Here is a 17,084-nt window from a genome sequence, read left to right on the forward strand (position 1 = left end):
ACTTTTTGTCCAATAACCACACATTTACATTTCGAAAGTACAACCAGAACACCTCAAACTGCAGGTAAATGCTCAAACACAGTGCACGTCAATCACATCATTACAAAGTAAGTCACTTTCATCCAGAGCAGACCTGAAGGGACCACACCATCTGGATATCTGGATATGCAGGTGATGATCTTTGCGAGACATGGTCTGCATATAAAGTTCTGACTGTCGCCTTCATACAATGGTCTTCATAATTGGCTGGATAGTTTGGAACTGACACACTGGCAAATGAGAAAGCCAGCAGCAGGTTTGCTATGTAATCAATGATTACGTGATTGTTGCAGAAAAAAGAGCTGGCGATGGCAAGAAACCACATTCAGGTTCAAGATCATTAACAGGCTATCTGTATCTTCCTGTATCTCTAAATTGTTTTCATCTAAAGTTTTCAAAATCAAATTGAATGCTGTTAAAAAGAAGGACATTTGGCAGAAATTCAACATTGACTGGACAGCAGTGAACAAAAAGCCATTTCAGCTTGCTTTTCTTTGTTTTTCTCAGGAGATTTCAATGTGCTGTAATGAGAATAAATCCTGGGGTGATGACACATTATTATGAGTTCCTCTGTGATTGCAAATTGATCTTGATGGCAGTAATCTGTAGTTTTGGAAATGACACCCCATTTCATCAATAGGAAGAGACTGCTGAGCCCCAGGGCCAGAGTGGAAAAGAGAGGAGAGTGCTAAAAACCCATAAAGTACTTCTATAAATTGAGATTATTCACTATCAGAGTAGGATCTTGAGCATGAACAGTAACTTTAGGTGTTAAGACCCCTTCGGTGCTTGCACACTTTATTGTGTTTAATATCAAAGAAAAGAAACAGACTTTTTTGGCATCTCAAAACACTCAATAATTAATACAATTTTACCTTCATTTATTAAAAATAATTCTCTTGGAAATTTCTCTCTTGCAAAAGTCGTAAACCTTTGCTGTGATGCTTCATACTGTGGTCAGATGTATCCCGTTTGATTTAATATTCACTGAAGTGTGTTTTAAACTTTAGTGGAGCCCACCTATGGTAAGGTGATGGACAGCAAATAGCCTAGAGTGTTCTTAAAGGCACAGTGGCCTCTGTAATTGTGAAATTGTTAAAATTAACAAGGCTCTTGTTGAGTCGCAAATTCTGAAGCCAATATGATAACCTTATTATGCCAACGATGTGGAGGTCCAGCTTTTCAGATCCAATCAAAATCAAATCACTCAAAAAGATCCTGTGCAAAAGAGTAGAATTCATGGAACAGAGTTTAATACACAGAACAGAAAAACAGTACATTTTACAGCAAAATAATAGCAAAAAAGCAAAGCGATGTGAACCCCGGGGTTTAAGCACAAACAGCACAGACACACGAAATGACAGACAGGAAAAAAGCATCCTGGGCCATATCAGCCCTCCTCATCCTGCTGTTGGGTATTTTTCCATTCCTTCTTTTTTGCTTGATCAGTGTTAAATTTAAACTAATAATTATTGTCTCACCCCCAATTATAAATGTAATTTTTTTGTCAATACTTTCCCCCAATCACTTGTCAATTTGCACTTTTTTCCTTCTTTAATCTCCGACACTAGTGTTACATAACTTTCTGGCACTACTCCATAGCTTTCCAAGCACTGTTCCCAGCGTCCACCATTTTTAATTGGGTCCCTTTGACCAGAGTGAGTCCAAAAGTCTGCAAAACTACAGATATTAAACAGACTGCAGAGAGAAAACAATTAATCCTCCCGAGAACTTTGTCGAGTTTGCTGCCAGGGGTATGCTACTATATCCGTTCAAAAAGGGGGTTTCCCAACTTTGGGCAACAGAGATGGGCAAAAGGTGTCCCAGGTGCATCTTAGCAGGGCCAAGTGTATTTAACCCTTTGTTTGGACGTCACCGTTGGCCATAACACAATCAAAGGTAAGTTATTGATCCTAATTACTATTACTTATTTCAGACAGTATTGATCACATATGCTCATATACAACAAGTGGCACAAACTTATATATAATTGTGGATAATATTTGACCAACATATGTGGGTCTTGTGATGTTACACATATAGGTTAAATGCTTATCACAGTGATTCCATTAAATAAACACTCCAGTGTGTATGTATGTATGTATGTATGTATATATATATATATATATATATATATATATATATATATATATATATATATAAACAAATCCACAACACTCCTGCTAGAGCCCACTGTGTGTAAGAAAGCATGTTGGCCCTGTAACAGAGAATGGTAAATGGCCTGTATTTATATAGCGCTTTACTAGTCCCTAAGGACCCCAAAGCGCTTTACATATCCAGTCATCCACCCATTCACACACTGGTGATGGCAAGCTACATTGTAGCCACAGCCACCCTGGGGCGCACTGACAGAGGCGAGGCTGCCGGACACTGGCGCCACCGGGCCCTCTGACCACCACCAGTAGGCAACGGGTGAAGTGTCTTGCCCAAGGACACAACAACCGAGACTGTCCAAGCCGGGGCTCGAACCGGCAACCTTCCGATTACAAGGCGAACCCAACAGTCACACAAACAGAGCTTCATAAGTCTTTTGCAAGGGGCTGGTTGACCTGCTAGAAGATTATCAGCAGCAATTCTTCCATTAGGCACTTGTAGTAGAGTGGTTAGACAGAAGGCACTCTGAGTAAAATACACATGACATCCTGCCTGAAGTTTGTCAAACAGCAGTTAATGGACTCTAAAAGTACAAGGGAAAACATATTCAGGATTTATTAAATAAAAACTGAGCTCTTTGGGTAAAAGTCCAAAACTAGTTCATGCATTAGATACTTCTAGGCTAGACTTGTAAGTGATAATTATCAGCATGTCCTAAAAACTCCCTGAAATGCCTTCAGTTGATCCAAAATACTGCAGCAAGAGTACTGACAGGGAATAGAAGGAGAGATATTTCTTCACTATTTGCATCTGATCGCGCCATCGACCAGAGGGGCCGATGGCGCGATATGGCAGCCTCGCTTCTGTCAGTCTGCCCCAGGGCAGCTGTGGCTACAACCGTAGCTTGCCTCCACCAGTGTGTGAATGCGAGAGTGAATGAATAGTGGCATTGTAAAGCGCTTTGGGTGCCTTGAAAAGCGCTATATAAATCCAATCCATTATTATTATTATTATCATTATTATCTCTGTATTGGCTGCCTGTTAAATCCAAAATTGAATTCCAAATGTGTTTATATACTACTCCGTGTTTAATCATTAGTTATTATTAATACCTAAAAAGTTCTAGAAACGTGCTTTTTTAGTTGGTTGTGGTAACCAAATATCTCTCTTCATGTGGGAATGTACAGCATATGTATCCTTGTCATCTCACAATTTAAATGGTCTCTAGTATTCCGTATTTAAAATATATTTTGTAAACCAAAATACGTTTTAACATCTGGCTTTTATTGAATGGCTCTGAAGAAAACAGCTGTCCTAATGGGTCTTCTGCTGCTTAACATGTAACCTGTTTCTATCTACTGTGCCTAAAGTGGAATAATGATTGTGAGACAAATAGCAAAACAACAGATTAGAATCATCTAGAATATAAAGGCTTAAAAAGTATTTCAAACTTTTGCTCTTTTTTATGCACATTGCATTTATTTAGCAAGGTAATAATGCTGCATTTGGATATTTAAACTGTGACCGTTTCTTTTTTTAAAGAAAGCTGCTGCGAAAATACTAAATCCTGACAGTCTAAATTATAAGTCTTATCTTCAATGAGTCAGCAGTTAATATTAAGCTAAGCATCTGTACTTTGCAAATTAAAAAGAAAACAGTTAACTCCACACCTCCACCCCTGCCAGTGCTGTATTATCATGGACATGTGGATGCTGCTTTGTGATTTTAGCTGTGGTAACAATAGCACCCACTTCTATGTGATGGTTTCATTGTTCAGTTTTCTTTAGGAAAAGGAAGCAGCCAAAACCAAAACACTAAACATACATATTTGGAAAATGAAAATTGTTATTGTGGATTTGCAATTTCCTTTAAAAGCTTTTATTATTGTTTTTATTAAGTCCTTCATGTTTAATTATTTCCCCCTTTAAAGCCCAGTCTTACAAGGCTGTTCAAACAAGTCTTAAAATTAATTAATGCTTCAATTTTAATTTTAGTTGATCATTTTATCTCTATTAATTAACACTGCTGAAAATCGCCTTATAAATGATTAGATACTGATTTCTAACCGTCCTTAATTTAAAAAAAAAAAAAATCTTGAAAGAGTACCGTATTTTTCATACCAGAAGGGACACGGGATTATAAGGTGTTAGCATAACATAATTTATGTTGTGTCGCTAGCTTTCACGTAGCACATCATTATATACCAGCTAGCCCAACTTCATTAACCCTACAGAAGTCACTGCTGTTTACTATTCTGTCTTCGTTTATGTTGGAAGTGATAGCAGAGCTGTCTGTTTTAATTTTTCAGAAATCTCTCAGTCAGAACATGGGCAGGGATAGCTCAGTAGGTAAAGTGGTCGCCCCATGATCGGAAGGTCGGCGGTTCGAATCCACTTAACGGCTACCCTGAGGTACCCCTGAGCAAGGTACCGTCCCTACACACTGCTCCCCGGGCGCCTGCTTAGTGGGCTGCCCACTGCTTCACTGAGTGAATGGGTCAAATGCAGAGAAAAACAAGTAATTTCCCCATGGGGATCAATAAAGTATCCATTATTATTATTATCATGTTTAGGTGGAAACTAGCGAGCTAACTTCTAACTCCGTTAAATTGTATATGTTCTGTTTTCATGGATGCCTGGATGTTAAACTTAATTGTTACACCTGATAAAGCAGCAATGCTGATCATTTTATTAAAGATGAAAGACTTTACACAGTAGTCATAATGCTCCGACAATCCATCAAGCAGTATGGCTTCGTATCTTACTAAAGTCGTACTAAAACATTTTTTGACAGATTTTTGAATGCCGTGTACCACATAAAATCGGTTCAAGATCAGTAAGCACAACCAGAATTCATACATAAGGCGCACCGGATTATAAGGCACACTGTTGATTTTTAAGAAAATTAAAGGATTTTAAGTGTGCCTTATAGTCTGAAAAATACGGTAGTTATAAAACAGCTTGGTAATCATGTGCAAAGGAACTGTTTATTTTAAGAGTTGCAGCATTCCATACTACTAATCATTTTACTACATTAGTCATGGAGTTCCACAGGGTTCTGTACAGGGACCATTATCTTTTTATTTCCCGTAGCCAACATTATTTGAAAATACTGTATTTTTTTTTCTTTGCTATATAGCGGATACCTGGCCACAGACCGTTATTAAGCCAAATAACACAAATCACTTAAACTATGAACGAGTGGTACATTCCATCTCGAAACAGGACATTTTTAAAACATTCATTACTTGACCGTCTCTGATTTGCCTAAAAACATTGTGCTCTAAAGTCCAGACATGTATAATGATTCCTGTGATTTTTTAGTTTATATCGAATACTTTTCTTGATATTGATACTTTTAAAAAGCACTGTTCTCCCACTTCCAAGCCTTTTTTCTTTCACTTTGAAATCTGAGGCAATGATGAACATGAAAAACTATTAAAGATAAAAGCATGATATTTTCACCTGCCTTTCCTACCATTAAATTGAATCAGGAGCTGTAATTTGGGACAGATGCATCAAAAAATGTTTGAGTACTGGCTCTTTAAAATACAAAAAAAAGTCTCATATTTCACTACACACTACTAAAGAAACTCCACATTGCAAAAAACAACTAGTGACAATTTCAGAGGAGTATATAGTGGTGCAAAATAGAGCATGTAGAATATTTTTTAACATTAAATTATTATTCACAAAATTGTGCAAAATGCTGGAAATGGGTTGAAAGACCATTTTTCTGTCTGGCATTATCTTTCCCTCCATAACACTGAGGAACCTGGGAGTTACTTTTGGCCAGGATATGTCCTTCAGTGTGCACAATAAACAAATATGTAGAATTTATTTCTTTCATCTCTGTGACAGTGACAGTGAAAAACTAGTTTGTGCATGTGTTACTCTGAGGCTGAATTTAATTCATTGCTATCAAGTTGTTTAAAAAATAAGTTCCCTGAAAGCCTTCAATCGATCCATGATGATGCAGTGCGACTACTAACAGGGACAAAAACGAGAGACCCTATTGTGCCTATTAGCTTCTCTTAACTAGCTCCCTGTTAAATCAACAGTTAAATTTAAAGTTCTTCTAGTCACATGCAAGGTACTGAATACTGTTAAAGAGTGTTAAAAATAAATAAATAAATAAAATCAAATTAAACTGAATTCACAGGATTTCACATTTCATAAGACCATTTTGTATAATATAATGATGGTGATGTCACTTGGTGTATTGTGTAAGATTTATTTACCCACAGAGATTTATCACCTGGCTCTACAATATCCCGCAGCTCTGTGGAAAATTTTAGCATCTTTCACCATATTTTTTTTAAATACAGTAGCTTCACTCATCAGCTTCAGGCAGACAGATGTGTTTAACAAAAATACGTCATGTTGGATTACAGAAGAAACCTTTTAAACTGACCTCTTACTTACTCTCAACTGTTTTGCTGAACTGCTGAAACAACACAGTAACCTTAAGGCTTTAAACCAGGTGAATATGTGCTCTGCAAGCGGCAGTTTTTCCTCTGTGTAACCGAGAGTGGGTGGGAAGGCAGATATTTTGAAGATTAATCAATAATATAGTTGTAGGATTAAAGAAGTATTACTTTGTTGTTGGGAAGAGGTTGTGTCTGGGAAGCACATTGTGCTTTTTTTTTTAATCTCCAAAAGCTGCACGCAAACCGTAGCTATCTTTTTTCTGTTGGTGCAATCTTTCAGTGAATGCTAAAGTGGAAACTAATACTGCATATGGAAGGACAGTTTTCAAATGGAGCTAAATAAATGGAAAATTTCAAAATGCGACACTAATCAGCAGGTGAAGAGCTCTTGAAAGAATTATTTTTTTTAAATAGATCATTTGGGAAATCCCCAACAAAAAGTGAAATTAGGTTGTTTCACTGAAAGTTGTTTCATCGTTAAAGTGAAGCATCTTACTGAAGAGATAGGGTCTTGGGCTCACTATGCAAAGTGGAGGAAAATGCGAAAAGGAATTCCCTCTTGACCTCATCTACAGGAAGTTACATAACAAACATTTCCTCTCTTCCTCTGGAACGCAAATGCATATATATATATATAAAACTGTTTCAAGTGCCAGAGGAACAGTAGCAGATTGCATCTATGTGCAAACAGACCTTTGGCACTGCACTTATAAGACTGAGGGTAAACACTGTAACTGCCTCCTTCCTTCACTCGCAGAGGAAAACGATGCGATTCTCAAGGTTCAAGTGGGATTTGCATCAAATATTTGTACAAAAAAAGCAACAACAACAACACAGGACATCTCACAAAGTCAAGTCCGTCCTTGACAATAGAAACACACCTACAAAAAGGCCTTGTCACTCAAGTTACACCTGGCCATGATGGGTCTCTAAGCAACAACTGTCAATGCATGAAACGAAGGAAAGGAAACAGCACACGCTTAATTACATGCTGGTTGGAATCTGTCTGCTGACTGTTGGGGGAGAAAGGGGGAGACAGGTTACATGGGAATAGCCTGTAATATCGGGACTGGTGCTTTCTTTATTTGCGATGGTAGTGATTCGTTAGTTTGACATCTCAGTGTTTTTACATTTTGTGTTATTGTGGGGTGGACGAGTAGATCCATGTTTTCGGGTAAAGTTAAATCAATAAAAGAGACAATGCGCAAGGAAAATGTTTTTACGGAGATTAAAGGCAAAGCTGAAAAATGAGACTTCTCTACTGTTGCAGCAAAACTAATTCCGGTTAAAATTGGAAACAAGAATGTTGATGAGGTGACGATCACTTTCCCCCCTCTTTTTTCCCGTGAAGCCGCGCAAAGTAGTGTCCTTTGTTATCGCTCGTTTCCGCTCAGGCTGTTTCATATGCATTGCATTCATATATATAATTTTTTGGTTAGATCGCCTGACGTCTGCGTTAAAATGTCTTATAACCTTCAGCAACCAGGACTCTGTATTTTTTGCACTGCGGTGGTAGCTCTCACGTCAGTTGGCCGCAAAAACAGGAATTCATAACATTATGTTTGAACACACAGAGGGAAAAAATACATTTTAAAGATTATTTTCGTTATTTTGTGTAGCTTAAAGGGTGGTTTAACGGTCAAAGTGCGTTAGTCACTAGTAATGCAAGTACCAGAAATAAAACAAAAATGGTCCAAATTTAGATAAAAGAGTGATAAACGGACTGTGTTTCTATCTAGCTGTTATTCCTGTGGTAAGAGTCCTTATTCTGGCTGGATACTCTGTCATATCTGTTGGCGCTACCTCTGATGTCACTGAATGAGCAGTGCGGGCTTCCAGTGCGCACCTTCGGGGACGCAGCAGTGGCACAGCCAGTGGATTGTGCTGTGCGTTCGCCAACTACCCGGAAACCTTTTGTTTCTCACGTTTTTCCTCGCATCCGGATTTCAGTCCGTGTTTGCACTTCTGCTCATCCGCCTGGGTTTATTCCAATGAACTTTTTTGGAAGCGGGAAAGCAGGTAAGGTGGTGTCACACTTGTGTAATTATGTCCTTGAGCGCGTTGTGTTGGCTCTTGTTCTCTCACACAGATCCCACAGTATGTGCTAATGGAAAAAACTGCCCTGTTTTTTTTTAAACAGTCGCCAGATATTCTGCTGTCTTGGTCTGCACCAAATTAAGTTGAACGGTCAGTTTACGCCCAACAGCAGCAGCAGCAGCAGCAACAGCAGCGGCGGCGGCAGCTTTCAGCACCATGGAGAGCAACGTGGTGCACATCTTCAAAGAGGACCGGTGTCCCTCGGGCCAGCCGGGGGAGTGCATCCCAAACTTTACCTGGCAACCTTCGGATATTTTCAACTACACTGCCAACGCCACCTGGGATGCTGAACCCGAGCCAATGTCGCCCATCATCCCCATCATAGTCGCCGTTTACTCCATAGTGTTCGTGGTGGGCTTAGTCGGCAATTGTTTGGTGATGTATGTCATCATAAGGTGAGCTATCAGCTTTGAAATCGTGTTATCTGTTGTGTGAAAGAGCATGATCATCAGCTTGAAACCGAGTGCGTATCTGCAGGAGTAGCTCATAAAATGGGAATTCGGTGCGCACTGATCAAGTCCTTTGCAGTGTGTTTGCTCATGTGTTTTCAGAAAAGCATTAAGTTTGGTATCACCTCTACTCGGGTCTGGGACATACATCAACAGAAATGAGGTTTAAAATGAAGCAAATGTTGGATTTTTGTCGTTTCTGCAACTGTATAGTGCATACATATAGTGTGTTTTCTTGTTTCAAACACACACACACATACACACACATAGATAGATAGATAGATAGATAGATAGATAGATAGATAGATAGATAGATAGATAGATAGATAGATAGATAGATAGATAGATAGATAGATAGATAGATAGATAGATAGATAGATAGATAGATAGATAGATAGGGTTTTCCCCCATGTTGCTTCCCTTTATTATACTGAACACATGATTTAATCACTCTCGCTTCCCCCCAGATGAAAGAAAATCAAAGAGAATCGTGTTTACTTCTACTCTCCCCACTCCTCCCCCCCAGATACACAAAAATGAAAACAGCCACCAACATCTACATCTTTAACCTGGCCGTGGCTGACGCCCTGGTCACCACCACCATGCCCTTCCAGAGCACCGACTACCTGCTCAGCTCCTGGCCGTTTGGCGAGATAGCGTGCAAAGTTTTCATCTCCATCGATTACTACAACATGTTCACCAGCATCTTCACCTTGACCATGATGAGCGTGGACCGATACGTAGCTGTGTGTCACCCTGTTAAGGCCTTGGATTTCCGGACCCCCGTCAAGGCCAAGATCATCAATGTTATCATCTGGGTGCTGTCGTCGGCTGCTGGGATCCCTGCCATGATACTGGGCAGCACCAATACTAATAACGGTATGACCATTTCATGCACTGGTATGACCCTACCTCTGTTCTTTATCTAATTTTTATATGTTTTTTTTTTTTGGTTATATTTCAGTTTATTTATAGTCTGTCTGCTGTAGAGACAAATTACCTTGTTCTGTACTAAGGAGACTAATATGCGATTTCATGCTAAAAGCTCTATATAATTTACAGCTGAGAATTATCTCAATTGGCTACTTCACATTCAATGAACAGGGTGTTCTATAGGTCTGATGACAGCCTATTAGCTACTTGATTTGCTGAAGCTATGACAGAGAAAATGGGTCTTCCTTTAGAAAGGTTATAATAGAAGAACATATTTTCTTTCAGCAAATGTCTGAAATTCATCTTTACAATGAAATTCTATTGAGTACAAGACACTTTATCCAAAGACTTGCTCATGAATCTAATTCTGGACTTTAGTTTCCTCAATTGACAACTTTTATGCATCACAGGATCTCTCTCACATTGTCATTTCTAAGCCATGCTGGTGGCAGGACAGGAATTTAAAGGAGCCCAAAAGGATCATAATCATAATCAAATACAGAACGAAGGATAAAATAGCATGAAATTTTTTTTCAAACTATGTCTACTGAGAACATAATACACACCACTTTATTAGGTACACCTTGCCTTCATAGTTGCCTGAATTCTTAGTGGCACAGATTCAAAAATACGCTGGAAACATTCAGAGATTTTGGTCCATCTTGACATGATAGCACTAGGCAGTTGCTGCTGGCCATTTGAGCACAGCGAACACAAGAAATCAGTTTGGGATGATGGTATTGTGTGTTATCCTCCTGGAGGCAACCATCAGAAGATAAGATAAGATAAGATAAGATAAGATAAGATAAGATAAGATAAGATAAGATAAGATAAGATAAGATAACCATTATTAGTCCCACATGTGGGAAATTTGTTAATGACTACACCGTTGGTTATAAAGGGACAGTTGTTCAGGAACAATAATAAGGTAGACTGAGGTGTTTAAACAATGCTCAGTTTGTGCTAAGGAGCCCAAAGTGTGCCAAGAATATATCTCTCACCTCAATACCCCACCAGTAGCCTGAAACGTTGATACAAGGCAGGATTATGCTTTCATGTCATTTATACCAAACTCTGACTCACCAGACTCACCAGTTTTTTCAGTCTGCTAGTTTCATGCATATTGTCACCTCAGTTACCTGGTCTTAGCTTGCAGGAGTGGTTGCATTGGTGGTTATTTGAATTACTGTCTCATCAGATCAAAGCAGTCTTTTCTTTGTCCTCTGACCTCTGACATCAAAAAGCATTTTCACCCAGAGAATTGCAACACATTGGATATTTTCTCCAATGTGTTGCAAAAATATTTATGAGATATTTTCTCATAAAACAAGCCATGGTTGTCCCTGAAATTCTCAATGAAACAGCATGTTTAAAGTCACTTGTCTGCATGTCTAAATGGTGATCAGCTGATTATATATTTACATTAACAAAGAGATAAACAGCTCTATCCAAACAAGTGGCTTGTGAATGTAAAATGTCTGAGAAACTAAACAGTTTTTCATGGTGTTTATGAATGTATTTTAGTGTTTTATAGCCAGACTTTAATGTTTACAAACAGTTTAACTGACCTAAATCGGGTCGGTTAAATTTTAACCCAGTAAAGCCAGAACTGGGAAATAATTTCCAGAAAAATTCAATTTGTTTTTTAAACTGGAGTGTTTAGAGCCTTCTGACAATTAAAAAGAAAAAAAAAAGACTTTACATACCTATTTGCATATATGACTTTTAATCATATTCACTACATCCAGCATTTTTGTGAAATGCATTAGGTGTTCAGGGGGGAAAAGAAATCGCACTGACGATGGAGGTCTCAAAAACTCACAATAACTCATGTGTCAGATATAATGCATTTGGAGTTACAGGGTTAAGTCATATGTTTTTTTTACTGCTATTAATGCCCTGAGAGTAACACTTCCTTCATATCCATCACCTTCATGCTAATAAACACAAGAAAACCATTCACTAAACATCTCTATGCAATTTTAAAGATGTCAATTTGACATGTAACTTTGAACATGTCAATCTGACATTAGCGTGTCATTTTGAGCATTTCCTGCTGTGTGTTCCTATAACTGCATTCTTCTGTAACTAACAGGGACTACAGAGTGTGCTTTACAGTTCCCTGATCCCTACATCTACTGGGACACGCTGATGAAGATCTGTGTCTTCATCTTTGCATTTGTGGCACCGGTCATCATTATAACTGTCTGCTACACTCTGATGGTCATGAGGCTGAAGAGCGTGCGGCTGCTGTCAGGCTCACGCGAGAAGGACCGCAACCTGCGTCGCATCACCCGTCTGGTGCTGGTGGTGGTCGCCGTCTTTGTGGTGTGCTGGACACCCATTCACATCTTCATCTTGGTCAAGACGCTGTCAACAAATGTCCCCGAGACCACGGCTGTTATGGCCGCCTACTTCTTCTGCGTGGCGCTGGGCTACACCAACAGCAGCCTTAACCCCATCCTCTATGCTTTCCTGGATGAGAACTTCAAGAGATGCTTCAGAGACTTTTGCTGTCCCAGAACACAAGGACAAGGTGACTGTCATGGAGTGAGCCGTGTGAGAAGCACTCTGCGGGATCATTCTTGCCCTGCAGAAGCTCGGGGAGGCGTAAAGCAAGCCAGGCCCGTATGACTAGCCATGGACATGTCCTCTATGCCCTATCAGAGCTGGGAGGACTCCAATGAGCTGGGCTTAACTCAAATCACTACAGCTATCTGAGATAAAAGCCAGAGTCAGGGCCAGATTTTTAGCTCTGTATCCAGCACGTTGGTCAAATAAGCCAAAAACATGTTCACTTAAAAGATTAGCCTGGTGCTAATCTATGTTTTATTCTTACTACACAAATCCCATGAAAAGGCCACAACCAACAAAGATTGGAGCTTCTAATTTTCTGTACGCTACTCTGCTGCAATGAATGAGTCACTAAAGTCGCTAAAAAGTATTAATTCCTCACTAAAAATAGTCACCAAGGAATAGACTTCAGTCGTGTTGGAGACCACAGAACACAGATAATTAAGCCTTAAAAGAATGAACTGTATGTAATAGTACACAGAGACGACTTAAATTTTTAAAAGATGCACAGACATGAATAGGCTTCAGTTCAAGTTATGTAAAAAAAATTCTTGACAGAAAGATGAACCTGTTGGTGGTTTTGATATTTAAGTATAAAAGAGTTTAAAGTCCCACTCGCAAGTTTATCATTATAAGCGTGATGTTACTTTTTTATTGTGTTTTTTTTAATCTTCTTTTTAAAAAGAAATCATATTCAAAGGATAGTGGGATGCATCATCATTATGCCCATGCTAAATAGTGATAAGACGTATACAGGCAAAATACTACATTAATCAGAAGTCTTTTCAGAAAGCCATATTATTTGCCAGAAAATTGCATCAAAAATATAACACTGACCCCACAAACACACTCAAGAAGTCCAGGTCTGTGAAGTGGATTTGCAGTACTCCTTGTATCCTTAAGCCTTAATGCAAAAATAAAATGAGTTAGTTACAAACAGGATAACAACTAAGACAAAAACCCATCCCTGTCTAGTTGCTGTGAATGTGGAAATTAGCTACAGAAATTGAAATCATTATTTTTACTGCAAACATTAAAGTCGAGTCCCAAAAGGTTGATTCTGTTCATCTGGACGCAGCGTTTTCAGTGGGAGAAACATTTCGTCACTCATCCAAGAGACTTCTTCAGTCTCAGCTGACTTTAGGTTTCCCCAACCTAATAAACAGTACATTTGCACAATGACTGAAACTAGCCCAGTGAATCAACCTGTTGGGATTTAGTAACTTGATGCATGCATCAAGACATTAAAGTCAGGTATTTTGACACCGCAGTCTGTGGAGAACTACTCGCTTTTGGAGACTGCCTCGAGTGGCCAATTGAGGAAATGCAATTTTTGCACCTTTTCACATTGTTGATGGCAACACTGCAAAGATGAAGCCAGATGTTTAAAGAAGATAAACACGTTTTTTAACTAGACCTGTAAACTGTCTGGGCTTTCATATTAACATGAATAAGATCAAAGCTCTTTAAGAAACTGGATTTTAAAAAAAAGGGACTATCCCTGATGATGTTGGGAACAATGTGCATTACTGTGTGTCATTGTTTTATAGATGTGCATTGCAGTTTGGTGCTTTGGTGTTAAAAGTGTGTGAATAGTCCTTTCACTCTGACAGTTAACTAATGTAGAATATTTAATAGCCTCTCAGGGAGTAATCCTCTGATATTCACGACTTAAAACGCTGAAGAGAGCGAATCAAAGTATTTTCTCCTTGACCCGCTGCTTGACTTTGACGACGGCTTCGTTGTCAAAACATCAGTAGGTATTGTTCTTCAGTTGTAGGCTCAGTTTGAAGCTGAACTGTATTAACTGCATCTTTGAACATTTAGAGCTGTGATGCTGCAGTCTCTTTGAGATAACAGGACACAGTGTCCGCCTTTTCTCATCTACTCTGAAACTAGAACCGCATGTAAAAGGAAAAAAATGGGCAGAGGGCTTTAAGGCAACCGCCATCAGGACAACAGTGTATTGTATCTACACAACAGTGCTTTCAGCATTTAGTGCAATTTAATGTCTATACTGTAAATTTCCTCTCAACCTGTCACCATAGTCTGGGCTTGGTAAATGTGTGTTTGTGAGTTTATGTGCTGAAATGTGACACGGAGCATTATATTCTAATGGCAACACATCGGCTCTTTCAGCTTTACATACATTTTTCATCAGCCGCAGACATTCTGTATGAAACAGTTTGTTATTATGGCCATCGCTCTTTCACTGCACACAAATACTGAAAGTTTTTTTTTTATGGTGTGTTAAATTCCTTCCATTTTAGATGGTTCAAAGTGCTTCGTAATGGTCTATGATAAGTCTTTCTTTCATCTTTGTGAAACGATTTACTGACTCGTCCTTGTTTGCTGAACTTATTATTGTAGCTGTTCTAGTAGCCATCAGGTCACCCAGATTTAATCAAATAAACTCTTAAATGTAATGTAATATATTTACCTGTTTAAATCTGATAAAGATATAGTGTTATAGCAGAAGTTGTGTTTTGTGCCTTGTTTGTGTGCCTTATCTTCTGCACCAGAGTTCAGCTGTTATGCTTGTTTAAAATAAAATAGCAGGTAGATTTTAGCACTTACAGTTTAAGACTTGTTATTCTTAAAGTACAGTTTATCCCATATGAGCTTAGTAGCTGTAGCATTATGTAAGAGGATTAACATCTTACAGAGGATATGTGTTGTTATGATATGTTTCTCTTAATTATTCCTCTAATGCTATTACATTATTTGATGCAGCACAATATCAGCTCATTAATGTCTAATGCTGCTGCTGCTGTGGATGTTTGGACATATTTTGATGTATCTTTGAGCTTTGGATGTCAAAAACATGTTTCACACATGCACAACTAAGTCACAATAAAGCTGAGAAATGTGAGATTCAAGGTGAATACAAAGGAGAGCTTCAGTTCAGTCTTCAGTTATATCAGCGTGGGCACAAGGAAGTTTTTTTTTTTTTAAAGCTTATTTGTCAAAAAAAGTGGTAGGAAGACTGTATACCCCACCTCCTCAGTGCTTCTATTTTTCAAGGTATTATTAAGTAAATTCAATTCAGATACAATGTTAATGTTTCCATGGTGAACACACTGAGGGAGAGGCAGAGGTCCATGCTTGTTGTGCTAATTGTATGGCACTTTGTGTAGTCGGCCTCGTGGAAGAATCTGCACTGACTGTAAGTTCAGCCCCTGTGTGAGGACTTTAATGATATGTTGGCACTGCTGTGACCTTCCTATCTTTTTATTTATCTTGTTGATTTGTCTTGATTTGTGTTTGAGCTTGTGATTAAGACGGGGTTATTACTATCTGAAGGTGTGGGGAAAAGAACAAACCAATATTTTGGGTTTTTTAATTTGTTTTTAAATTGTTAACAATATTCTATTTAATTATACTAAGTTGTTAAAAGTTGGCTTAAAGCCATTTCTACTACAATTTAACTATCCACTCGCTGTTTATTTATGGTAGTTGAAATAAAATGTTGCCTAATGTGAAAACTGTTTATGTTGCTCTTATAAAGTCAGATATTCTGTGACAGTTAAGAGGTTGGGATGGATGTTGTTGATTCAACAATATATAACTTTGTAATGCTTTGTAATGCAAATCATAATCAATAATTGCAACAGATGAGAAAAAAATAAAGAATATTTGGAACACTGGATAGACACAAATGAAAAATGTTATCCTGCTGATGAGAGATAAGAAAATTGTCTCGTAGCTAAAAAGGAAAACTTAAATACACTGAGAATGAGCTTGGAGCGACAAAGGCAGCTCCCCAACTGCAGCCACCACACAGCCAAGAATGAGCCACTTTATTTTTCAAACACTATCATCGGCTGTGCAGGTTTTTATTTACTTTTTATTACAAAAGGACTGTTTGTTTGTTTTTTCATTATTTCTACAGTTGCCATTTGTGAAAGGCTTCCAGATGAGGTGCCCCTCCTTACAGCAGCTGACAAATATAATGGTGCACAGATAAAAGGGATTCTGAAGGATTTTAGAGGCAAATTAAATCAGTCGGTCCTTACGTGGATTGTTGAAGCTGACAGCTATAATTACAAAGATTACTGCATTTTTCTACTCACTGTCTCCCAAGGTGCAAGTGCATTTGCAAGCCATTACATTTAGCCAGGTTCAGTAATAAGCTCTGCCTTCTAATAAGGATTGAACAGGTGCCTACTCATTGCTTGCCTCATAAGCCATATACTAAAAATGAAAGTGCTGGGAAAACAGAATTATGTGTATTAGATTATATGTAATTATGTCATATTAACAGGCTATTAACAACTGTTTAAAATAGAACCCAGTGAGGACATAGATATAGATATCTTACTACATGAAGACTGGTTTTGGGATGTTATGAAAGGTAAATGGAGTGCTGGGGAGGAGTTTTTGAGGAAGGAAGGAGCCAAAATGTCAAAGCAAGTGTCATGCGTGCTGATCCATGATAAATATAACTA

General features: G+C 38.4%; 1 protein-coding gene across 1 annotated transcript; it reads left to right on the forward strand.

The window, feature by feature from the left end:
• The first annotated feature begins 9,361 nt into the window (after positions 1–9,361).
• Positions 9,362–15,245, forward strand: oprk1 (opioid receptor, kappa 1). Its single transcript, XM_080907282.1, has 2 exons — positions 9,362–10,008; positions 12,158–15,245. Exons 1-2 carry the CDS (start codon positions 9,597–9,599, stop codon positions 12,694–12,696), a joined length of 951 nt encoding a protein of 316 aa, XP_080763408.1. The 5' UTR covers positions 9,362–9,596; the 3' UTR covers positions 12,697–15,245.
• Positions 15,246–17,084: the final 1,839 nt, after the last annotated feature.

Source organism: Rhamphochromis sp. 'chilingali', assembly GCF_963969265.1.
Source record: "Rhamphochromis sp. 'chilingali' genome assembly, chromosome: 16".
NCBI classification, from domain to species: Eukaryota; Metazoa; Chordata; class Actinopteri; order Cichliformes; family Cichlidae; genus Rhamphochromis; species Rhamphochromis sp. 'chilingali'.